The sequence below is a fragment of the Taudactylus pleione genome, unplaced genomic scaffold, assembly GCF_031769625.1.
Source record: "Taudactylus pleione unplaced genomic scaffold, aTauple2 ptg000397bl, whole genome shotgun sequence".
NCBI classification, from domain to species: Eukaryota; Metazoa; Chordata; class Amphibia; order Anura; family Myobatrachidae; genus Taudactylus; species Taudactylus pleione.
Window position 1 is genome coordinate 6,406,812 of NW_028284799.1, and position 26,115 is coordinate 6,432,926.

The 26,115-nt window shown below is 46.9% G+C and overlaps 2 protein-coding genes across 8 annotated transcripts in view; one reads left to right on the forward strand and one right to left on the reverse strand.

Moving 5' to 3' along the window:
• Positions 1-23,720, reverse strand: part of RAD51D (RAD51 paralog D) — a 91,712-nt gene extending 67,992 nt beyond the window's left edge. For 4 of the 7 annotated variants that reach the window (XM_088446382.1, XM_088446381.1, XM_088446374.1 and 1 more), the window contains exon 1: positions 23,320-23,389. In XM_088446382.1, coding sequence (XP_088302508.1) covers positions 23,320-23,327 — 8 coding nt within the window. In that variant the 5' untranslated portion in view covers positions 23,328-23,389. Of the gene's footprint in view, positions 1-23,319; positions 23,390-23,692 lie in introns of those variants that run through there. The other 3 variants (XM_088446380.1, XM_088446379.1, XM_088446378.1) reach the window with 3 other exon arrangements.
• An 82-nt stretch (positions 23,721-23,802) lies between these two features.
• The window catches only part of LOC148506739 (uncharacterized), a 42,796-nt gene continuing 40,483 nt past the window's right edge, over positions 23,803-26,115 (forward strand). Inside the window, exon 1 of the mRNA XM_088446322.1 lies at positions 23,803-23,880. The gene's annotated coding sequence lies outside the window, so the exon portion shown is untranslated. The remainder of the gene's footprint in view (positions 23,881-26,115) is intronic.

A 26,115-nucleotide genomic window follows, 5' to 3' on the forward strand; every position in this document is an offset into this window, starting at 1 on the left:
AGATGGGAACAGGCAGAAGGAAACAGGTAACAGAAGAGACGGGAAGGGATTGGGTTAAGGGGGGAGGTGGAAGGAGGGGAGGACCTGATGAGGGCCATGACTTCATCTCCAGAAACAGGGGAGAAGGATGTCATAGTTGGTGAGACAGATGGGGAGGGGTGGTCAAGGAAAGGAGGGGCAGGAGTGCTGAGGGTCTGATGGGATATGATGTCCTCACATATGGAGTCAATTTTAAATGTAAAGTAGGTGGCAAAGTCAAGGGCAGAGAGCGAGGAGAGGAAGGGCAGAGGAGGGAGTTGAAAGTGGCAAAGAGACGCCAGGGGTTTGCGGACTGGGAGGAGATGAGGTTCTTGAAATATGATTGTTTTGAGAAGGACAGGGCAGCACTGTAGGATGAGAGAATAAATTTGAAATGGAGGAAGTCTGCCTTTAGAGCGTGATTTCCGCCACTGATGCTCAGCAATTCGTGAACACTTTTGCAAGTATCTGGTGCATTTAGAATGCTAGGGTCGTGGTGTGGATCTGCGAGGGTGAGTAGTTATTGCCAGATCAATAATTCAAGTCAAGAGCAGAAGTAAGGGAGGCATTGTACAGGGAAGTGGCTTGTTCAGGACAGGAGAGAGAAAGGATAGGTGAAGAAGCAAGTCCAGCAGGGAGGAAAAAATAACAGTGTCAATAGCCTCAATGTTACGCTTAGTAATGGTAGCCTTATTTGGTAGAGGAGGGGAAGGAGAGAGGGATAGGTTAAAAGAGAGAAGGTGATGGTCAGAGAGGGGGAATGGTGGATTGGAGTAATCCGAAATATCACAATGGTGGGTAAAGACAAGGTCAAATGAGTGCCCACTCACATGGGAGGGTGATGAGGTCCACTGGGCGAGACCCAATGAAGAGGTGAGGCTAAGGAGTTTAGCACAGAGGATTCTGTGGGAATGTCAATAGGAATGTTAAAATCACCTAGGATAATAGAGGGAAGATCTGAGAGAAAGTGAGGGAGCCAGGAAGCGAAGTTGTCAAGGAATTTGTAGGGAGGGCCAGGGGGACAGTAAATGACAGCTTCTCTGAGATTTACTGGTTCAAAAGGTGTATAGCATGAACCTCAAATGTGGGAAATGTAAGGGATGGTTCAGAGGGTATTAGCTGGTACACCAACACCATGGTGACCCCCAGGACGAGGGGTATGAGAGAAGGGGAGGCCCCCAGAGGAGAGAGCAGCAGGAGAAGTGGTGTCAGAGGGTGAAATCCAGGTTTCAATAATGGCTAGGAGATGTACAGTAGTGGAATTAATTCTGGACACTTAATAAAAAAATGTTTTATTTGATATTTATGCAGCCAATTCATATTCTGCTATACCAAATCAATACATTAATGTTTTTATTTTAATACTTAATATTTTAAGATTATTTGTCAGAGAGAGAGGAAACAGAGAGAAGGGGATGGAGAGATAGAGTGGGAGAAAGAAAAGAGAAAGGGAGAAGGTTTTGAAATACATTTACCAGCCACTGTCAGTGGTGAAGATGCAGGCTGTCACCAGTCACAGCAGGCAGCATGCTGACAGGATCCGGGAGCAGGTCCACACAGCATCCATGCAGGCTCATGTGCTTTGTTCAGCACTCAATTCATCCAGACTGTGGCAGCCCTTACAATCAATCCTCAAAGCTAGTTGCAGCTCTGGTCAAAGTGTGAATAACGACTAAAATGGCTCTGAATACCTCGAAACGTGTTGACTGGTCATCTGGGAAGAGAGGCAAAGCCATGATGCTTCATCAGAAAGGGTATACCTATGAAGAAATTGCAAAAGAGGTTGGGCGGTGGGGCAACGAAGTCAGGTGTAAGGAAACTCTGCATAAAGGTTGCGAGCAGTGGATCGACAAAATCGACTGCAAGAACTGGGAGAAAGCCCACGCTTACAAAATAAGATGAGCGCAGAATTTGTCGCCTGGCCCGTCAGGACCGTCGAAGGTCTGCAAACGCCATCAACAACATAATGAAAACATCTGGTATCCAAGTTTGTGACCAAACCATACGAAAAAAAAACTTTGTGAGCATGGTTTACGAGCTAGGACCCCGAGAATGAAGACGTATATAAACCAGAAACAGATGCAGAAATGTATAGATTTGGCTCTTGCACACAATGAGTGGACAGAAGAAGACTGGGACAAGATTATTGGGAGCGACGAGACCAAAATCAGCATCTTCAGGAGTGATGGAGTGAAATTTGTTCGACATCGGCCTGGGAAGATCTTTTGCCCGGGTGCACCACGGCAACTATGAAGCACCCAGTGAGTGTGATGGTGTGGGACAGCATGTCCAGCCATTGTGTGGGACATTTGGCTGTCGTTGATGGCAATTTCAATGCCAAAAAGTATCAAGAAGCAGTGCTGGAGGCGAAACTGTTGCCCACAATCGAGGATTTGTTTGAAATTGACCCACGGAAGTGTATCTTTCAGCAGGATGGAGAATCATGCCACACCACCAACAATTCCATGAAGTGGTTCGGTGATCACCAAATCACTGTCTTGTTTGGCCAGGAAATAGTCCGGATTTAAATCCAATAGAAAATCTTTGGTCAAGGCTTAAAGTGACGGTATCACGAAAAAATCCTAGTAACAAGAGAGCTGGTTGAAGCCATAATCCAGTCCTAGTACCACGTGATTTCACCTGAAGATCGGGACGTCTGGTTCACTCGATGCCTCGAATAATCAAAGCTGTTCTTAAAAACAGAGGATATCCAATGAAATATTAATTTTGTGTATTGCTGAAATTGCATTTTTTTTTCTGTAATAGCATACCTGTAAAACTGTGGTTTTACTGAATTTTTCACTGGAAATTTGACAAATGAAAACTTAAAATAAAATAGTAATGATTATACTCACCTATACTTCGATTAGAATATAAATTCTAAGTGATTATAATGTAAAAATAATGACTAAACGCAACATTTTCAAAATTTCCTAAAAGTGTCCAGAATTAATTCCACTAGTGTAGGGAGTTGGAGATGAAAAGGTCATGGGTGGGGACCAGTTTATTACAGACTGACCTGGCATTCCAGGATAGAGGGATAGCATTTGTGGGGAAGATGTGAATAAGATTATCAGGGTTACTTTAGAGTGGAGGTGAGATTAATTTGGGGGACCAATATGAATAGAGTTTAGTGATGGTGCGGGCACACCTGATCTAGAAAGGGAACCTGTAGGAGGTGGGCAGGGAGGGACATGTGGATGGCAGTGGTGTGAAGTGACAGGGAGAGGAGTGTGGAAGGAGGGTTTAGCGGTGGGGTAGTAGAACAGAGGGGGAGATAGAACAGGATGACAGGGGAGTAATGGGAGAGTAGGCAGACAGAGGAGGGAGGAGGATGTGGAAGAGACCAGGGGGAAAGGCTAAAGGTGCAAGCAGTGGGCAGAACAGGCGATTAGGTAGAGAGTGAGACTGAGTGAAGGAGGGAGTTAAAGAAAACCTTGTCATGGTGTTGATAAGTAAACTAGAGGGATGAAAATGGGAAATATAAATGAAATATGACTGCAAGAGATTTGCAGAAATGCAAGTGAAAGAACAGCGTTGGTAAATATGTAAGCACATTAACACAAGTTTGTTATTGAGTGGATTAAAAGTGGGGATCTAATGTGTGCAGAATTTGAATAATAATGTAGACTGTAAGCAGATAAAGGATGTGAGGCTAGGCAAGAGAGCTAAGGTAAAATTCAGTATTTCCAAGTAAAAAGAGGCAAACTTACATGGGTATAAGGGCCTGATTCAGAGCCGGACGCTCTGACCAGAGCGCTCGCTCTGAATCAGGGCCCTCCTACCTAAAATTGGAGTGGACTCCTGGCCGCTCACATAGCTGTGGGTGACCACCCACAGCTTATGCGAGCGGCCAAAAAGATGGTCGCGATGGTCAAGATCATCGCGACCATCGGGCTTGCGACGAGACCCTGCGGTAGGGTCTCGCTGCCGCAAGCCCAGGAGTGCTGTTGGCTCTAATCAGAGCCAAAAGTACTCCCACTGACATGGGGCTGGCCCCAGACGGTAGGCATTCCCATGGGAACGCCTCCGTCTGGGCAGCAACGCCCCCGGCATGCCCACCAAAGGGGGCGTGCTGTCCTCACCATCGACAGCACGCCCCCTTTGGTGCGAGACCCATAGCGACAGCTTGGCTGTCGCTATGCGGATCTTGCGCATGCACACGACGGAGCTCCCTCCGTCGTGCGCATGCGCACTAGGGCACCATCAACCCGCTTGCGAGCGGGTCTGAATTAGGCCCTAAGTACGGTATGCATTGAGACGTAAGTGAAAATCAGAAGGTCAGCATTATTAATAGCGATAGAAGTGTTGAGTTCTTGCCATGACCGCACAGGGGGTCCAGTAGTAACAGTCCTGGATATGTAGTGTGGCAGTATCACCAGAGATGGTGCTGGTGAACAGCAGATTCTGTGTGTGGCAGTAGAGATGTGTTTACACAGCAGCCTGTGAAGAAATAACCTGTCACAGAAATAACTCTGCCAGTCACAGCAGAGGGATCTATTCAGATCCTTCCCTGCTGTGTTTGCACTTCAAAGCCCTGAAGCTGAGAGCACCGGGGCACTGCAAACATGAGGCCCGGCTCACTAAAAGAAGACAGGTGAGCTGGGAGAAGGGAAGGGGATGCGGCATTGGGGGTGAGCGGACACCCACGCGGGTGGGGGTATTCTCTGGACTGGCTAGCGGTATGTCGAAGCTGGATAATTGGCTGAGACAAGATCAGCTTAAAATTAGATCATAAAGACGCCATTTTGCGACTGGCCGCAAGACGCCATTTTAGAAAATGAGATCGCAAGATGGCATTTTGCGAATGGCCGCCCAAGCGCAATTTTAGGTAAACTCACACTTAAGTACATATGGCGATATTACTATTAGCATCATGCGATTGCATCTTTCACCATTTCTCATACACACATTAATACGCACAATTGCGCTGTTAACTAGTCGCATATTAGCGAATGCATAAGATCCTGTATTAAAACGCTGTTTATTAGCTTCATGCGCATGCATCTGCCCCAAGTTAACTAGCGTCTTTATATGAAACCCCAAATACTTACACAGTACATATTCACATAAAAGGTCTCATAAGCTTTAAAGTATAAGATTCAAGTTTGTTCATTTATTATAATTGCTGAGAAATAAAGGTTATTTGGTAGCTAAGGTTTAATACATGATAAGTAAGTCATGTTTGATATTATACTGATCTGCACTCTTTCAACAGCATTTTGATATCGTCAGTGTGAAGATCGCAACATGCATTCTCAACTTATGGACCGCAGAGACTTAAAGCACCGAAATGTACATTATATGACCAACTGTCAGGATGTTGTATGGGGCAGGAAACCAGAGACAACCAGTTGTTAGAGGCTGGACTGTGTCTATTTGAATCAACCTGTTAAATGCTCTGCAACAGATGCATCCTCCTGGGAACCAATGGCATCTGTGTTGTCTGTTTCTGTGAGAGTATAAACGTGTGTGTTGTGACCCCAGTCTGAGTCTTCTTGCTGAATGCTGATAGACGGGGGTTTCTTGCTGAAGCCTACATCTGGTCCAGAAGTGCTGCATATGTATAACTGTACTTGGGTTTGTATAATTATTTGCGCTAAATTGTACTTTGATCATAGCGTGTAACTGACTGTACTTTTACTTGAAATATCACTTTGTGCTTTGGAACCACAGGTAAAAGGTCTGGAGTCTTTATTTACTATATGACTGCATACGCAAAATAGCGTCATCCTTAGAGGTTTATAGGCAGGATATTAGAAGGTATAGGCAGGATATTAGAAGGTATAGGCAGGAGTGTATAGAGGTTCTAATTCTATCCAAGGATAGAATAGAGGCAGACCTCGGGCTGGGAGCTACAACTCCCTCCACCACAGCCCCTCCAGAGGCTTGTCACTGCTCCTGCCTCCATCTAGAACACTGCCGGCGGCTCTCCACTGACACCAGAGACAAGAGCTGGCAGGGGAGCGCAGGGAGCAGGACAAGCTGCAGGAAGGGGAGCACAGGGAGAGGGGGCTACAGGGACAGGCAGTGGGCAGGGAAGCGCAGGTATAAGAGAAAACAGAGGAGAGGCAGTGGGTAGGAAGAGGGGTAGACATGGGCCAGAGGCTGCGGGCTAGGAGGGAGACAGCAAAGATAAAGGGGAAAAGTATCACAAGTCCGAAAAGCTGCTCCGCAAAAAGAGCAGCTTTTCGGAAACAATACTTTAGTAAGGGTGGTATGATGAATTGCTATATTTTTTACAATTTATTTTATTCTCTAACAATTCAAAATGAAATCACAAGTGAAAACTCTCTCATGATGAATAGGCCCCAAAGTGTTATAAGCGTATGATCATGCATTTGTGAGTGGTATCAGAGTGTGTGACACATTATTTTGCAGTGGTTTATGCATCAAGTAATGGAATGGGAATGTCATGGCCACCACAGTGGCCACGAGTACAACACTTGTGGTGATGACATGTTTAAAAATAGATGTTGTAGAGTCACGCTACCAAAGGCTGAGTAGTGGATATTTGGGGCAATCAATAGAGAAGTTGCTCTGGACAGGAGATAACCTTGATAGTGAGCTTGTGTAATCAGGCAGTAATGATCAAGGTACTGTAGCTTGGTTTGAGAATCTGTGAAATTATCTGATGAGGCCAAGGGTAGACTATATTAGTGTTTTGAAGAGAAGCTTGGAGTCCACCACCAGTAGGAGGTAAGGAAAAGAGAGAGGAGTACATGGAAATATTTTCCTTATTCCCATTTGTCAGGATCCTGACTATTTCTCTCATTTGTTTGGCTCATATCTTACCTCTGCCACTTGTCCTGTGGATCAGGATATTCGGATTTGCCTGGGAAGTCTGCTCAGCATGCAGGCTGCAACATCTCCAGTGTTAGCATGAGACTGTGCTATTCCTTCCAGGCTGATTATTCAATTGAGTCTCCTTCTGTCTGTGAACTCTGCAGGTTCCTGATTAGAACAGTGGGCCTGATTCAGACCCGCTCACAAGCTGGTCGTTGGCCGGGCAGTGCTCACGCGAGCCCCGGAGCAAGCGAGAAATCCAGCGCTCGCATCCAAAAGTGGCGGCTGTCGATGTTGATCGACAGCTCATCCCGTTTGGTAGGCGGGTCTCTTTGCAGGGCTGGCGCTTCCACTAGGCCTAGGGGCGCTGACCACTATAGGGCACTTCTGAGTCCGGGAGCCTGCCAGCCGAGCGATCGCACCCCCTATTTCCCAGGTGCCTGCTGAGATTGTGTTACCAGCGGGCGCCCGGCTCCTTCTCTCCACTCTCCCCAACCCCCCCCCCCGGCGCCAGCCGGAGGGCAGAGCTCACTCCTCCGGCTTCCAGGTCCCGCAGTGCACTATGGGAGTGACATCATGACCCTACTACTGGGGGCATCATATGGGGGCACTACAGCAGCCTTACTACTGGGGGCATCATATGGGGCTTTACTACTGGGGGCACTACAGGGGCCCTTACTACTGGGGGCACATCAAGGGGCATTGCTACTGGGGGCACATCAAGGGCCATTACTACTGGTGGCACTGCTACAGGGGGCATTACTTTCAGGAGCAGTATTACCAGGGGGCATTGTTACTACAGTGGGCATTGCATAAGGGGCACCATTACAAAGTATTGAGTTTAACTTTTTGATTGTCCAAATATTTTTTTCCCGCAAGAATATACAAATAAATTGTTTAAAAATCATACAATGTGATTTCCGGAATTTTTTGTTCTGATTCTGTCTCTCACAGTTAAAGTGTACCTATGATGGAAATTACAGACCTCTCTCATCTTTTAAAGTGCAACAACTTGCACAATCGGTGGCTGTCCAAATACTTACATATATATATATATATATATTAGGGATGTGCAGGCTCGGTTCTACTCGGTTCCGTTCGGTTCTTTTTACCGGATCTTATTGGGTTTCAGCTGTCACGAGTTTTGGATAGCCAATAAGATTCGGTAAAAAGAACCGAACGGAACCGAGTAGAACCGAGCCTGCACATCCCTAATATATATATATATATATATATATATATATAGATAGATAGATAGATAGATAGATAGATAGATAGAATAGTGGATAAAGCGCCAAGACTTGTGGGTAAGTGAGTTAGAAAAAAGAAGTTTGTGTGGTGTACAAATACAGCAACTAAGCCTCAGATTTATAGGCGTCAGCTCTGGGTCAATAATATAATACTAGTGTAAGTATTTGAGAAATCATAGACAAAGTGTAAATTGACAGTAGAGCGACAAGTTTACTGTTAAAAAATAAGTGTAACTGCAGTGTGATAAGAAACTTATACATAAAAATTATTTGTATCCAGTGAGTACCACGTATTATTGCATCAACATAATAAAATGATGTATGAGGTTTTGAGCAAACACCAATACTTATTCAGAATAATAGTGCAATCCTATTAGACAGATACTAAATATATATTGAGAGCTGAAAGTGCTAGTGCAATAAATAACAATGTAAGAAAAATATATATAAAAATAACAATTTATTATAAACAATTATAGGATTTCCACCTGAAAGGCTAATTAAATCCCCATTATACATGATATAATGAAACAAAAAGGCAGTAAAAAAGGCAGTGAAAATATTTAAAAAATAAAAATAGTAGCAGATTAAAAAATATATAGCAGCTTATCTGAATGAGAAAGATAAGTCCAAAGTGCATGAAGTAGCAGCAAACACTCCCAACGCGTTTCGTCTATGACTTCATCCCCTTGAGCGCAGCCATGTTGGACTCAGGGCAATGGCGGAACTAGAGAGTGGTGGGCCCAGGTGCAAGAATATGCTTTGGGCCCCCCTATGCAATGCCCCATATACAGTGCCCCCAGTAGTGGTCCTCCTATGCAGTGCCCCTAGAAATGGTCCACCCTACGCAGTGCCCCCAGTAGTAGTCCACCTATGCATTGTCCCCAGTAGTAGTCCCCACTATGTAGTGCCCCCAGTAGTAGTCCCCCCTATACAATCCCCCAGTAGTTGCCACCCCCTTTATACAGTGCCCCCAGTAGCTGTCCCCCTTATACAGTGCCCCTAGTAGCGGCCACCCCCCTATTCAGTGCCCCCAGTAGCGCCCCCCCTATGCAGTGCCAGTGCCCCTTACACACACAGCTGGCGGCAGTGTGTTACTGTGTAGTGCAGACCGCTCTCACTGTGGTCTACACTACACTTAAATACTGTGGGGCCCGGGGGACACTGGCTGCGGGTGCAGCAGCTATGGGCCCCTGCACCGACGCTAGTTCCGCCACTGACTCAGGGCCTTCAGCTTGGTTCGCACGCAAATGGTCGATGTTTGTGCACTACGCATGCATCACTGTGTGCGTGTGCGAACTGGCCACTGCGATTGGCAAGCGATCACAGTGAGCACGCAGTCCAAAAGCATAGTGATTGACATGAAGTGACCATTTAGGTGTGGAGAGGGAGGGTGGTCGGCGGAATGCAGTGCCTGTGCAGTTTAACGCCGTTACAGGGGCGTGCATAATTCAGCCCCTGCCAATGTTTTCACTGATTTGCAGATGCATGTCATGGGAAGTGGGCGGCTTGATACAGTGATGAGCGTCTTGGTATAGTGCTGCACTTGCATTCATTAGCATATTTTCGCAGTTCACGGGTGCGTGCAAACACAGCTGTGCGATCCATGCTGAAATCAAGCCCTCAGTCACCTGACTTTCCTCTATCACTCAGAGTGCTGCTCCCAGACCACCCGACCACATCAGCCATTCCCTACAAGACCTAGGGTATAAGTATCCTGGTTTGACAGCATTCTGTGCCTGAGCTTTGTGACTATTAGATGTCCTAGGCTCCATCTCCCTGACTAACCATCTACGGTTTACCAGTGGATCCGGCTGCAGTGCCAGCCACTACCTGTTGCCATCGGTCCCAGCTAACACATGTTACCATCGGTCTTAATCCTATTGTACTTCAGTCCGGTCCCAATCTGGTTCCAGTTTGTACTCCAAATCCGGTCCCTTTCTAGCTCCAGTGTGAACTCAAAGTCCAGGCCCAATTCGGCTCCAGCTTGTGCTCCAGTCAGGTTCCAATTCGGCTCTAGTGTATACTCCAAGGCTGGTCCCAATCTGGTTCAAGGCCGGGTCCAGGCCATGCCCCCTCCACGTGACGTTATACGGAGGGGGCATGGCCTGCACCGGGAGCGCTAGCTACGGCACTTCTTCCGGGCAATCCAGAGTTCCCAGCCCTGACAGACACTGAAACAATTTACTCTGTACTGAGTTGGAATACATGAGAGCAAGAGAGTGAAGGATGATAAGAAGTGTTAGAAATTGATTCTCAGGGCATGTCAGAATTGGTGCTAGGCCAATGGATTTTAGCTAGTGTGAAGTGAATGGAGAAGAGAGGATAGAAAACTTCTTAGCTGTTTTTTTCAGAGAAAATATATAACATTTTGCAGGACTATAGGCCTTTTGGGGCTCAGCCCTGGTTGTGATATGAGAATTCCAAGGGAAGGAAAATGTATAACCTACTTATGGGGAGATATCCTGCCAAGGGCTGGCTATGTCCTTTTACGGTGCATGCAAGCCTGTAATTCAGGTATTAAAAAGAGAGGAACATGTTGGCAGCTTAATGATGATTAATGTAAATAGGGCCACTCATGCTTATTTAGATGATTGACCAGGGGCCAGGGATACGTGCTTGCTAAGTGCTTCAAAAGGGGAAGAGAGGACAGGCATGAGCAAGCTGTGGGAAAAGGGAGGAGAATGGATGTGTCCCTGGCCTGGGAGCTATCCAGACAGGGAGCTACAGTTATTATTGGAAAATAGGTTTTCAGGGTTCGTTTTGGATCTTTTACAGAAAGTCCTAAGGGTTTATGGTGTATGGAAACCCAAAGTCAGATAGGTATTACCAACATGTTTTCAAAGACAATCAAATTATCAGTAACGGAGGTATCAACTTTGCCTATACACAAGGTGCTGATATTATAGAGATCCAGTATACTGCATCACCTTGATCCCAATCAGCACATTGATGTAGTCAACAAACATGTCCATTCCACCCAAGTGTCATTCAGCCAACTCCAGGCAATGAATGGAAATTGCCTCTATAGAGATGTATCGACTTACACCTATTCACAAATTGTACCATATAGCCCTGCAACCCGCCACACAGATTTGTACCAACTATGCATTCTAGTGACATCATTAATGCCCCAAAGCATAATGCACAAGTATCCTGGACACTGCCGCTTAATCTGTGACTTTAGATCATTTTCAATGCAATAAAAATACTAATCCTAAGCACCCTGACCATGTGACACAGAGTCTACATTAAGAAACAGAAAAGTCCGGGAATAACTACCCGTGGCAGAGCGTCTAAGTTGTGCCATATGGTGCAAAAAGGATGGGTGACTGAGGACAAATCTGTGCAGTGTATGGAGGCGTCCAATTATCATGCGGTCGCTCCTCGCATCCTCCGTGTCTGTTGGTCGGCTGCACTATAGTGCAGTCTAATGCTGCGTACATACGGTACGATAAGCTGCCAGATTTTAACGATAACGATCCTGTCGTTATTGTTAAAATCTGACAGTTTCTGGCACCTGCAAACGACCAACCGATGGTCGATGCGCAGCCACGTATGGTCGTTATCGTCCAGCTACAGTCGTCTGTGCAAGCAGGCAGACTGGTCGATATCAACCAGGTTAGCCTGCTTAAGGGGTTACTGCATGTGTTGGATAAACATCCAATACATGCAGGACGATCAGACAACGATCGTCTGATCATTATCTGATCTTTGCCATCAGGGGCAGAACTATGGGAGACAATGGAGGCGCCTGCCGCCGGGTTCCAGCTCTGAAGGGGCACCTCCTCCACTGTCCACAACATATTCACCCCACTTAGTTCTGTAACTATGTACCCGGAGTGTACAGTAATGGGCGCCCAATACATGGCACCCCTTCCCTAAGAGGCCACCATACACAGAGGTGTAGCTAGGTGCCATGGTGCCCGGAGCAAGGGTATGTTTCGGCACCCCCCCCCTGTACTGAATTGTGGGCGTGGCCAACATGAAAATAAAAAAATATTTAAAATCTAATTTGGTGACAGAGGACGTGATTCGGCAAGAATCTCAATTGCAAAGCTGCACGCAGGCATATACTGTAGTGTGTAGTGCATGTAGGTAGCTTTGCAATTGCGTCCTTGCAATATTGCAAATGCAGCAGGAGGTGTATGACACTCCCTGCTGCATTTGCTATCCCAGCACTGCAGCTGAGGTCGCAGGCTGGGATCACCATCGCGGCCATCGGTGGTCGATGGTTGCGATGGTGGACGGCGTCGGGCGTCTTACTCTGCCTAGCTGCCATGCGAGCCCGGAAGACTGCGTACATCCAAGCAGTCCCTGGGCTGGCCACTCACAGAAAACGGGGTGGACACACCCTGTTTATGGAAACGGCAGCCGACCCCGTCCCCCACTGATCGTAGCAGGTCCCCATCACTTATATTTATTAAACCCATCAGTCAGTGACCTGTTAATTATATATCAGTGGCCCACTGGTATATAATCAACAGAACACTGGCTAAGAGTTGGGGACCTGCTACAATCAGAGGGGGGGGAAAGCTGCCACTGACTTTCCTCCCCCTCACTGATTGTCGCATGTCCCCATCCCCTAAATTCAGTATTGCACAAATAGTGACCGCCCCTATAAATTATAAAGTACATTCTGTAGCCTGCCTGCCTATAAACAAAGTGCAGCCAGTGAGCCAGAACACACTTCTTTTTTTCCTGGTGTCGGTGCGGTGCGTCCCGTGCAGCTCGTCTCTCCAGACTCCTGTCTAGACACTCTCCGCGCACCTGACGTCATATGCACGTGTGTGTGACGTCACGACGTCACACGCACTCGGGCGGATTGGGCCAGACAACCAGCCCAGGAAATTTCAGGAAGCAACCCTAAATGGGGGTGGGATCTTTCAACTCGAAAGATGAACACTTTACGCCTTCCTCCCCCTACTAGCCCCAATGCTATTTGAATATTGACCTCCTTCCTCCAACAAGCATTATTATTTATTATCTCCTACACATTACATTAATATTCCCACTAACCTTAATAGCCCTCACTTAATAGCCCTCAACACCACACATTAATAGCAAACACACATTACATTAATACCACACCCCACACACATTATATTAATACCATTACACACACACACACACACACACACACACACACACACACACACTATATTAATACCATTACACACACAGTGAAATAATCTGATTGCAGAAACACATATTAAAATCACCCATCCCAAACACACATTATATTAAAAAAACAACCAAAATTTGAGACAGGGCATTTGGGACTTTATGCATGTGCACACGTTGGGACACATTATATTAATGCCACCACATACATTATACTAATGCAGGGCTGTATTAAGAGAGGAGAGGGCCCGTGTGTAAACTCCGACCAGGACCCCTCCTCTCTAGCTAGCAGCAGTGCACGCATCAGTGAGTAGACCCTAGTGCTGTGCCAGAGTCTACTGCGATTTTTCTACTGACAGCTGCGAGCCATGGGCGGCCGGGCTGTAGGTGCCACGCAGCGCCAGCGACAGGCTTCGGCACGCTCTCGTAACTTTTCGGCGCCTGGAGCTTGCACTCCACCGGAGCCACCCTCCCTACGCCCGACCATACACTAATGGAGAGATCCATGTCAGACCATCAGCTGCTGCCTTCTTCTATCTATAGCCTGTCTGCATGCGAATTGCTACATTACAGTGTCAGCAGCTGTGATGGGGTGGGCACCAAATTATAAGTTGCCTCCGGACGTCTGGGATGAACTTACGCCACTGGTTGCCATCGTACCGTGTGTACGCAGTATTAGGAAGTAGAATGGGACTTGTCAGAGTACATAGCATAGCTTCTCTGAGTATTGAAGTGTTTGGCTATCCAAATAAAGTGAGTCATTTTAAGAAAATCTAGTTTCACTGTAATCTGCTTTATATGCACTCTGCAAAATAACAATGGTGTTATAAAATCCAAGGCCATGGTGGAAGATTAATTTAAATGGAGTGTGTTTGTTTACAAATAGAATGAACTGAGATGCATTAAAACCCCCTTTCCAATAGAAACTGTGTATATCGCTACATACAAAAATGATACAAGTCAGTATCTAGTTACTAGTACAATATATGTGCTGTTCCTGTACTTTCACTGCAATTTAGTCTATAAACTAACCTTGGTTTGATACAATAAGGTCTAAAAAGTTAAGTAATAATTGCTTTCTCACTGCTCACCAGGGTCAGTATAACCCATATTTGCCTTGCTTTGAAAACTAGTTTCAGGGAGAATGTAGGTGGCAGCAGAATATGCGGCACGAAGCGAGGCATGTCGCTGAGTGGCCGTGTCATGTTCTGCCCAAAGGCTCTGTCTAGCTCCACCTATGGGCGCATCTATTGCCACTCTAGGGTGTGTCCTGCAGTGGCAGGTAAACTATAGTACCAAGAGTCATTGGAGTCCCTCCCCGCGGTGTCACCCGGTGCGTGGAGGGACGGTTTGAGCGCGGCAAAAAGAGGGCGTGGACTTGTGTGGAGGGGGCATGGCCTCACGGCCTGATCCCCTGTGGTCCTGTTTTTAATATTACTGGAGGGGTGCTGACTGCTTGTGTTGCAGTGCCGGTGACGTACTGCCACTGTGGTGGAGTGTCAGTCTGCACCTTGGTGTCACCCCTCGGCGGGTGACACCCGGGTGCAGCCTGCACCCCCCTTGTGACGCTACTGCTAAGAGTACTATAATACTAAGAGCAGCCAGGAACGCCGACAGCTGTGCCGGGGGGGGGGGGGGGAGGGGGCGTGGCCTAATCGGAGAGGTGTGGCCACTGTCTCACTGCTAGTTCCTTCCATTTGACATTGACCCCTCACAGCTCACTCATTTACTCCCTCACTGCCCCCTAACAGCACCCTCTGCCCACCTCAGAGCACTCACTGTCCCTTTCATTATCCACCACACAGCACTCCCCAACTCACTCCCACCACACGGCACCACCCAACCCCTTTAGCAACCACCTCAGCCCATCCAATGTTCACCTCACTTGAAACCTCCTGCTGGGGTATGGGACTTAAAACCCCATCCTGGGGAAGCTGACTTGACTTTTCCTCTTGGGGTATGGAAAATGAACCCTTCCCTTGGGATACAAGACCAGAGACTCCCTCGGGGGTGAAAGACCCAAACCCATTTTTGAAAACCCTCCTGGAGTATAGCACCAGAAGACCCCTCCTAGGGAACAAAATTTTAAACCCTCTGTTGAGATCTAAAACTCAAAACAGAAACACCCTCCTGGGGTGAAACACCTGTAAACCCCTCCTGGGGCATGAAACTCGAAATGTAGGCCCCTCCTGAGGTGTGAAACTCAAAATGTTTCCTTGGGGAGAGAAACTCAAAACGCTCTCCTGGGGTTCGACACTTTAAATTTCTCCCTGAGGAATGGAACTAGAATCCTCATGCTGGTGTTCAAGACTTGAATTCCCCTCTTGGGGCTTGAAACTTGAAATAATAGAAATAGGAGCAGGTTGTTCTGAAGACCCTTCTTGAACCATACTAGTAACTTATTTTAGTACAGTGTACCCTTGTTGGTACTGAAAACTCAGGTGATGCACTGGTTTTTGGTGAGGCAAACTGCTCCTCTGAAGGTGGTAATACATCCACTTCTGGCGTGGTGACCTCAGACTCCCCCCAATGGATAGCGACAGTTGCCCCTCCAAAACCTACTAGATCACAAGAGTTCTTAGCGCAGGGTTCGTTTGGTTTGAAACTGGATCTACCAGAAACTCGTGTCTCTGTGAGCTTCGTAGAGAAAGCTATTCTCCCCAAATTTTCCACACGTGGACAGCAATATCTTGTAGCTGGACCCCAATTGAAAATTTTTATTTTCTCATCTTTGGTGGACTTCCCTTTCTTACCTGGACCGAGGGATACTGAAACCTCCGATGGCCAGAACCAAAAGTGCAGGCATGAGTGCTCTCACTTTTTTCACCATTTCTTGGTGGACAAAGAATACAATCTCTAATAAAATTATCTTCCTGACCACAATATAGGCAAAGGTGTAATTCTCTGTATTGCTGGCGTCCAAGCTCAGTAAGTCTAGGATGCAGGAAACTTCGATGCTTCACTCTATCTTGTGTGGAAGAGATGGTAACAGAGTTAGCAGTGGCACTAGAAACTTTAGAAAGACCTTGGAAAATTTCAGGGAAAAGAATTTGTAGTTGTTCCAACAGATGGAGGAAACTCGTGAAATGTTTGCTAACACCAGCATCAGACAACTGCGAGGTCAGAAGACACTGGGAAGGTGGATTAGAGGATTTTGAAGAATTTTCTGCCATAGGTGTAGATGAAACTTGAGACTTGAAAGAACCAGGCACAGGAGACTTCACTGAATGAAATTGTAAATCAACTGGAGATAATGTAGTGAGAACGGAAAAAATTGTTTTAATTGGCCAGAAAATTCCTGTAGTGGCTGACTCATGAGTTACAGACTGTTCTCATGAGCTTTAATTTGAGAAAGTAATTCCTAACAACTTCTACAGGGCTGTAGAAATCCTCTGATGAGGTTAAAAACCGGGGGGGTTTAGGATAGTTGTGGGAAAAGATGGGGGTGACAGGCCAAGTCTCCTGATTGCGGCCAAACTCAGTTTTGACTAGACCTGCCCAGAGGCACGGAGTCTAACTCACTTGGTGGCTTTCTCCAGTTACCCCCTCCAATTGGGATTTGGTTTTACGATGCACCAGGTGAGCAGGTTGCGGCCCTCTGGACAGGTACCTGGGAGTGAGAGAAGACTGAAATATATAACTAACACAGGGAACACTAAGAATACAATAACACAGAGGAATGGCTAGTTCCGAAACACTGGGACTGGATACTCTGAGATGTTCCGGTGATGTACTGAATGTGCAGGGACTAAATTATACTGAAATAGGAACAAGGTACATGAAGATGCCACTTGGGGGCGCACTGGAGGGGTAGACGGAACTTGTACCGAACACAGGGACGAAGTACACAGCGGTGTAACTGGAGACACTCAGGGTGAACTTGTATTGAAGTTGGTGACTGAATACACAGAGGTGCGACTTGAGACACTACGGTGTGTATTTAGTACACAAAGGCACAACTCCGGACGCACCAGCTGATAACTTGAAAGTGTACACAGTGGTGTGTATTTTGTACACATAAGTGCGACTCCGGATGCACCAGCAGGGGACTGGAAAGGATACACAGTGGGGCGACTTGAGACACAAAGGATAAACTTGTACAGAACACGGGAACTGAATACACAGAGATGCGACTGGAGACACTCAGGAAGCCAGGAACTTGTACGGAACACGGGGACTGAATATACAGAGTTGTGATTGAAGACACACAGGAAGCTAGGAACACTGAGGAAAGAAATACGGCCTCTGGAACATAAGATGGTTGTCACAGGGAAGACTACGCTCAGTTCATACAGCGATGTTGACAGCAACTTCCTGTTGCAAGAGTCGGATCTAAATACCCCAAGGCAGCTGGTCATTGGATCAGACTAGCAGGGCTACCATTGGAGGAGACTGATCAGGTGAGATGAACCAACATGGCTGCGTCCCGAGCCAGCCCCAGTAGCCCCATTTTTATGCCCAGAGCCAGCCCCAGCAGCCCCATTTTTATGTCCAGAGCCAGCCCCAGCAGCCCCCTTCTATGTTCCCACTCCCTAGGCAACACCCCAGCAGTCCCCTTTCTATGTCCCCACTCCCCAGCCAGCCCTGCAGCACACCTTTTATGTCCCCATTCCCCAGTCAGCCCCCCTTCTATGTTCCCACTCACCAGTCAGCCCCCCCTTCTATGTCCCCACTCCCCAGCCAGCCCCAGCAGCCGCCCTTCTATGTCCCAACTCTCCAGCCAGCACCAGCAGCCCCCCTTCTCTGTCCCCACTCCCCAGCCATCCCCCTTCTGTTCCCCTTCCCCCTTCAGCGCGCTGGGTCTATAAAAAAAACAACTTTATTGCACAGCGCCGGCAGACACGCACATTGTCAATAACAGTAGCTGCACGGCCCAGGTAGGGCTGACAGCAGCAGCCTCATCCTCGTGGCGGCTGTGCAGCTGCAATAAATGTGAAGAAAAACAAAAAGCTTTCTAAACGAAAGGGGGGAGGGTGGGAGGGCACGTGCCTGGGTACCCCCCCACCCCCATGAATCCGCCACTGCTCTAAATTATAATTCTTTTTAATGGCACATTTAAAAGATATTTTGGCTTGGGCAGTAAAAGCTAAAGTAAATTGTATTAAGACTGGTCATTGCCTTTTAATTATTTTCTTATTGCTGTAAAGAAGATACATTTTTTGTGTGTGTATGTCTACTAATGTATTGGGCATATAGACCCCTATTCAATTTGAGGCAAAAAGTCTGGATCTGCGATACTTTTTCACTGATGACGTCATTTTCGCCTGTTTTGCTTTTACCCTGTATTCAATTTGAAAGACTTTCCGCCTAGGCGGAAAGTCAATGCAATGTACTAGGCGAAAAAGTTTCGCCTATGAATAGCAGGTGGAAAAAAGTGCAGAATTGGGGTTTTGGGGTGCAACGTTGCAGGAACCCCCCTTCAAAACAGTCCCCCAAAGGTAAACTGTCAAAAAAAATAAAAAAAAACACTTAAGGACACCCCAAAAAATTACTTTGAAAAAGGGGGCGAAGAAAAAAAGTTGGGGTACAAAGTTAAAAACTAGCGAACTTGACTCTGGGGGGGGTCCCCCAAGTATGCCCCAAGTGTTTTTTTGATTGCAGGTGCTTGTGGCAGGTGGATTTTTCACGATTTTCTCAACTTCACTTAAGCAACTTTTAAATATGCTGACCCCCATTTTCAAGTACCCCAAATTTGCTGGGATAAGTTATTTTCTGGAAAAAATACTCCTGAATACTATTCTGTACCGCGTATAGAAAAACGCTATTTAGCAGTTTAAAAACACCAAATACCTTCAGCAAGCCAAATCGGGGGGGTACCATAGGGAATCCCCATGTCAGAGCATCTTTTGGGGGGTGTCAGGCTGATATCAACAAATCTGACAGTACTTTCCGCCTGTTCAAGTTTCGCCGGGTCCCGTTTTCGCGTACTTTCAATTTGAATACGGGGTAAAGCGGATGCGTGTGCAATACTTTTCCGCCTACAAAACAGGCGAAAAGTCTGGGATGCGAAAAAGTATTGCGGCTCAGCTCAAATTGAATACGGCTCTTAGCCTTAAATCAGGAATGCCCTTGTTTAATCAGATAATTGCAGATAAAGAATTTTAACTTTTCACTATATATCGCAGGGATGGGAACCTCAGGCCCAGGGCCGTATAAGGCCAGCGGAATCATTTGGTCTGGCCCTCTGAGCTTTATCTGCTAGCCTCGTCTGGCTAGCAGGATGCCTAGAATAGCACCCTGCAGCCAGAGTCTATGCAGCAGTGCCACCTGGAGTGTCCTTAGGACGCTTCAGACGGTCACACCGCTGCCCTTACAGCTCCCCGAAGCATCCTCAGCATGCTCTGGGCATTGCTGTAATCACCAGCGATTGTGACCCCACCCCCCGTGTGACGTCACATGGAGGGGACGTGGCCTGCCCCGGGCCCGCAAATAATGTTCTATATATATCTAAATGGACCTTGGCAGAAAAAAGGTTCCTCACCCCTGATATATTGCATCAGCAGCAAACCTTCTATGTCCCCACTCCCCAGTCAGCCTCCCTTCTTTGTCCCCACTCCCCAGCCAGCCACAGCAGCCAGCCTTCTATGTCCCAACTCCCCTATGCAGCAGTGCTGCCTGGAGTGCCCTTACAGCTCCCCGGGGCATCCTCAGCATGCTCTGGGCATTGCTGTACTCACCGGCGAGTGTGAGGTAACATGGAGGGGATGTGGTCTGCACCGGGCCCATTAATTATATATATCTCAAAATGACCCTCAGCAGAAAAAAAGGTTCCCCACCCCTGATATATTGCATGGGTTTAATGCAATATATAGCTTAAGTAGCAAGCCATGTATACTTATCTTTCTGGCGATGCAATCCAGTATCCAGGGCTCCAGTGGTCCTGTCGTTATATGTTGTCCAGTGTGAGAAGCCTAGAGGCGAAAGCAGGTCCTTCCTGTGAATGTGCTGCAGCTGAGCTCAGGGGAGGATGCAGTGGCTGCTGGGATATCAAGGGATGGAGCCAGAATGGATGACGGGCAGAAGACAGAAGTAAGCAACTTCCCTGCCCATTTTGCACTGAAGTTCAGATTACACTATCCTAAAATGTCGAATCTGAACACAGCAGTGGAACAGAGCTTTTCTTCTGTTATGAGTCGCACTCACCATACAAAAGTATGATTATGCGATTCAGCCATGAAGCGGGAGTGCCGCTGAACAAGTCAGAAACTTCCCCACGGAAACTCGCTCTGTGAATAGCACTAAGCAGAGAAAAGCCCTGTTTACCTCAAAACACGGCTTTTCTCTGCTCTATGAATAGACTCCCATAGGTTGCATAGACATACCCCAGGATCTTACAGACCACATTTTGCAGAGACACAACCCTGCATCTTACAGACCACATTTTGCAGAGACACAAACACGCATCTCACAGACCACACATTGCTGAGACATACATCTGCACCTCACAGACCACACCCCACGCACCCTTGCATATAAATACCGCCACATATTATCAAGTTACCGACTGCCAAACAACTGTCGCATTGGGGAAGCAATCGGGAAGCCGACTGCCTAATTACCGGCAACTGGCTTCCCGACTGTCATATCCCGGCAAGGGTGAAATGCCGGCATCTAGATGTAGACGCCCGCATTTCCCCGACGCCGGAAGACCGGCGCCCGGCATCCCGATCGTAGTGATGCCGGGCGCCGCGAGCGGACAGCCGTGGGGGGAGGGTTAGGTTTAGGGCTCCCGGGGGGTATTTAGGGTTAGGCACCCCCCCGGGAGACTTAGGGTTAGGCAGCGGGGAAGGGGGTGGTTAGGGTTAGGCACTTGGGGGGGGGGGGAAGTTAGGGTTAGGCACCCCTAAGGAGGGTTAGGGGGGGTTAGGTTAGTAGATACTCACCTATCCACGATCGGGATTTCCAGCGCTGTCGGCCTTCCGCTGCTCGGAACGCTGCTGTCGGGCTGCCGCTGACGGGAATCGAACTGCCGGCCATGCGGACGGCGGTATTTCATACCCATTCCGTCGCATTGAGACCCCCCAAAGTCAGTCATATATTGCACAGAAAACCTCTTCTGTTGCTTTGATGTGATCTTTCAGGTTGCTGAGGTCTCAGGTCCCCATTTATTAATGATCGCTTTTGCAACACGATCAGGGCATGACAGTACCGCCCATGACAGTACCGCCGGAAAATGCGATCATATCGGCCGGGTGTATCATCCTGGACATGCGATGTCTCTGGAGAGTTGCCGGCCAGTGCAGGGGCTGCCGCGCATGCACAGTCCCTCTGACTGCACATGCACAGCCAGGGAGGGTTCCGGCGGATCCCTCCGCCGGCTAATTATGCACAGTGTAGCCCATAGGCTACAGCAGCTAATGTTATCTTCAGATGGTGTTAGCTACGGGGGAAAATATCTGGAATGCATTGCATCCCGGATATTGATAAGTTTGGCAGCATCGCATCCCCCATAGAAACCAGCAGTAAAGGAGGGATCACAGCAGGTATCAGAGATACCTGCTGCGGTCCCTCCTTAATGCATCCGGGGATACTTAATATTTGAGGTAAAACCCCCTTTGATAAAATGTACCCCTGAGTGAGCTGGTCCACAAAGACCCCAGAAGTGAAGATAATGGGGGATGTTACTGTTGGGGTTATATGCGCCTATGAGTGCTTAGAGGTCCTCATGATCACAGTTTACAGCAGTGATAGCCAGGCCCACTGAGAGCTGCGGCGGGCCCGGGTAATAGGGGGCATGGCCTAATATCGAGAGGCGTGGCCACACCCCCTTCCTGAAAAAAAAAAAATGATATGCAGTGCCGGGAAGCGGCGCTGCGCGCTGGGGAGGGGGGGGCGCTCTGTGCCTCCTCAAAGCCAGGGGGGGTGCGATCAGTGGGATCGCTCCCCCCCACAGGCATAGGAGATTGCTGTGGCTGCTGCTCAGCAGCCACGAGCAGTCTCCACTGCAGCTCAGCTCGTGTGCTGGGCTGCTGTGAGGGAGGGGCAGCGGCGCCGGGCCCCTCAGGAAGCCCGGGCCCGGGTAATCTGTACTTGCTCCCCCCCCCCCCTCTCAGCGCCCCTGGTGAGAGCAGAGGTGACCAGAAAGGGTGGTACATCCACACTCAGCCACGTACTAGTGGTTACTTCCGTGAAACCATCTGCTAGATTGTGATCAACCACTTGAGAATCAACAACAATATGTCTTACTTTTAATTGGCTTTTAAGTTGGGTACACACTGAAAGATGCATTGGGCGATCAATTGATCGGCCAATGTATCGGCTGCCCGTCGGGCAGTGTGTACCCGCGATATGTCAGTGAATGTCGGCATTCACCGACATATCGCATTGGCTGTGCTGCACAGCCGTTGGACAGATAAGTCTGCAGACCGCCCGTACACACACAGCAGCAGCTGCAAGGAGGGGGGCAGGACACGCCCCCGTCCGCCAGGACGCGCCCCTGATTCTCCCCCTTGGTCGCCGGGCTGACACAGATGATGGTTGGTCAGTGCGTACGAACAACAATCATCTGCAGATATATCTGTATAATGTGTACCCACCATTAGAATAAACTACAGACAGGGTTAAAGCTTTTTTTTTTTTACATCTGAGATGAGTAAAAGTGTGCTGTTTGTTCACCAACAAAGATCAAAGTCTGCAAAAACTGTATGCTCTTATTTAAAGTGTTCCTCACAGCTGTAAACATATAAGGTGCTTTAAGTCAAAGGTCAAAAATCACAATGAAAATTAAGAGACAGACTATTGAGCAGAGAGGAAATTAATGCTCCTTAGAGGGTCAGTTACTGATAAGAAAATGTAGGATATTTGCCAACACCTATAAACTACTGGAAATAGCAATAGCACATCATCTAAAACTAGAAAGCATTCATTCTACACTAGCTTAGACTGACTTTTCACAAGAGGTGAAGTATAACATAGTTTAAGTTGTTATTAGTTCTGCATTGTACTTATATATATTGCTAGCACGCTTATACGGTATCCTAATCCTGTCAGGATGCTGGCGCCCCGAGCATCGGCATCCCGTACCCAACCCATCACATCACATCAACCAATCAAGCATGTGCTTTCATTGTCTAAACTGAATTTGAAAAGGTGCAAACCTCAAAATATTTGCATATTTTTTGTGTAAAATAGGTTACCTAACCTGTGCATGATTGAAGTACCACCAACAGGTCTTGTTTTGTGTATTTCTTTATAACTGGAGTTGAGAAGCCCTGGAGTAGAAAAATGTTTGACAATAACACTCAAGATATTGTTATGCAAATGCTTTTCAATGCAAAAGTGGGGAGTGTCTACAAGAGACCATTTAGTATGTGGAAAAAAAAAAATGAGACAACCAAACATAGTCAATACATGCATTCACAGAATTTTTTTTTTGCTGTATTAGACTGATTTTAAATACCATTTTATTACAAGAACTTTGCATATACTGTTTATTAGGATATTTTTTTAGAACATAAGTAACATTGAAAATGTGTATTTTTTACAATATAGAGGTACATTTCTTTGCTTGTTACCTGCTTGTGGGATATCCATTCTGTAGCTGAGCTGTGAACAGGGTGGGGGCAGGTCTCACATCCCTTTTATTTATATGGAAATCAGCCTAGTTTTGCAAGTTACTTGAAGGAGCTGTTAACAATCACAGTTCAGATTTGGATGTCAGTAGAAGATTGGTGCTGGGTCTGCAGGGATATTTCAAAGTACTGTAAGTAGCAAGCATCTAAATGTAGACTATGGGTAAAATGTAAGTTATGTGCATTCATCATACATACATATAGTAGTTTTGTAATGCTAAATATTAAACCTGTTCACCTTTCTGATCTGAAAGCTGTTGCCTAGACAGAAGGCATGCTAGGTACAGGTTTTCCTTGTTTCGGGACAGCTGCCTCATTATGGAATTGTAGACTGCTCTATAGCATGTAATCCATGCCTCACACAACATTTATGGTTCTACCTGAACTTTCTTCCTGGCTGTATTATTTATTATTGTAATATAGTAGGGCTTTGTGTAATCCCCAAATAACCACATGACTTTGTAGATCCATGAATAGACATGTGATCTCTGTTGCTGTGTTCTGATACAACAATAATGTAATTTGTTTGGTAGGGTATACTATAAGCTATTTTTTAGTGATCTAAAAGTGAAATTACACTTTTACATTATACTGCTGAGTATTTTCAGGCAATAAAAGTAAGCTCCTAGAATTTTGTCCTTCTATGTTTCACATTTGTCTTGATGCCTTATGCTGGGTACACCCTTGGCAATATATCACTTCTATCAACGAGCGATATATCACGAGTGAAACAGCTGGTGTGTACATCTGATATGTCTGTGAATGGCATAGTTCACAGACATATCAGTTCGGCCCTGCAGCACAGACGATGGGCTGTGTGTATTGGCGACCCGCCGACCGTCTGTACACTTGTTGCAGGGACCGCCGAATCTGACATCTCAACTGGGCTAGCAAATTTAAATGCCCGCCAGTTGTAACATCAGCCCAGACACACCAAACAGCCGACTGGTAAGTGTATATATCTTATCAATCGGCTGCTCGGTTGGCGGATTGTTCTGTTGACCGATACGTTGGCCTAGTGTGTACCCAGCATCATATGTGTGTAACCTTCACTAGTTTAGGGAAATTTATAGGGGCTAGAAATGTGAATCCCTTTCAGTTTATTATTGTTTTTTTATTAGAATTCCCTCCAGTAAGTCGGAATAGATCTTCTGGTGCATTACAAATTTGTTTCAATTTTCACAGCAACTATTTGTTTGTGCTACTTGTAGTTCACGTGCCAGCTCTAATTAGATTTAGTACACATTGGCCCTCATTCAGAGCCGTTCGCTATTTGCGGTCGTTCGTTCAAAAACAAGGGGTGGCTATTCAAATGATCCGTTCGCAAATTGCAGTCTGTTCACACCTCTAAGTCTGAACGAGCGAGCAAAACATACGCTCGTTTATTTGTTAAAAACGCCCCCTGGCCGCTCGCACCATACGTCATGTCCGCTATTTATTAGATTAATCGAGTACATCGACCAGCGTATGAACTGCTCGCTATTCTTGTGGTTGGTGTTTGCTACCACAAATTTGCGAGCAGTTCTGGCTATAAAATAACCCAGTGACGTGGTCAATGACGCTGCTGTATTAATTATGCACACCCATAATACGCCCGTTTTGACCTTTAAGCACGCCTGCGTTCGGATCTCCACTCCCCATTTTCAAGCACCTTCCCCTGTTACCACCCACATACGCCTCATTCTGTCACTCAAAATAGCAGGCACTCGCTATATAGCGTACAAACGATTTTTGGCCGCACTGACTGGTTCGCGCATGCGTACTAAAAACCGTACGCATGCGCAGATGTGCAAACATCGCTCGGAACGAGCGTACTGCCGCTAACGAGCGGCTCTGAATGAGGGCCATTATCTTTATTATTTTTGTTACTATGAAACCTTTATCAAACCTAAGGGCACACATCCACTAGCAGACCAATAAACGACTGCACGATTACGACATTGTAATCGTGCAGTCGTTTCACAGTCTGTGCTGTGCCTACACTGAATGAGCAGTCGATCAGTGTAGGCACATCAATCATCCCTTACCATGCTCAACCTGACGTTATCGTCAGGTTGTTCAGCGTGTTCGTCCGATGATTGATGTTGGAAACGACCAGCGGGAGCGCGCATTGCTGTCCGTTTCCGACATTAATGTGGCTGATTCATGAGCAATTGAATGATAACGATATCGTTCAATCGCTCATAGAAATCGGCAAGTGGATGTGCGCCTTGAGAGAGAGAGAAAGTGGAGAAATTGCCCATAGCAACCAATCATCTTCTAGCTTTCATTCATCTAGCACAGTCCATAAAATAACAGTCAGAAGCTTATTGGTTCCTATGAGCAATTTCACCACTTTCTCTATCAAGGAAGGTTTTCTCCAGCAT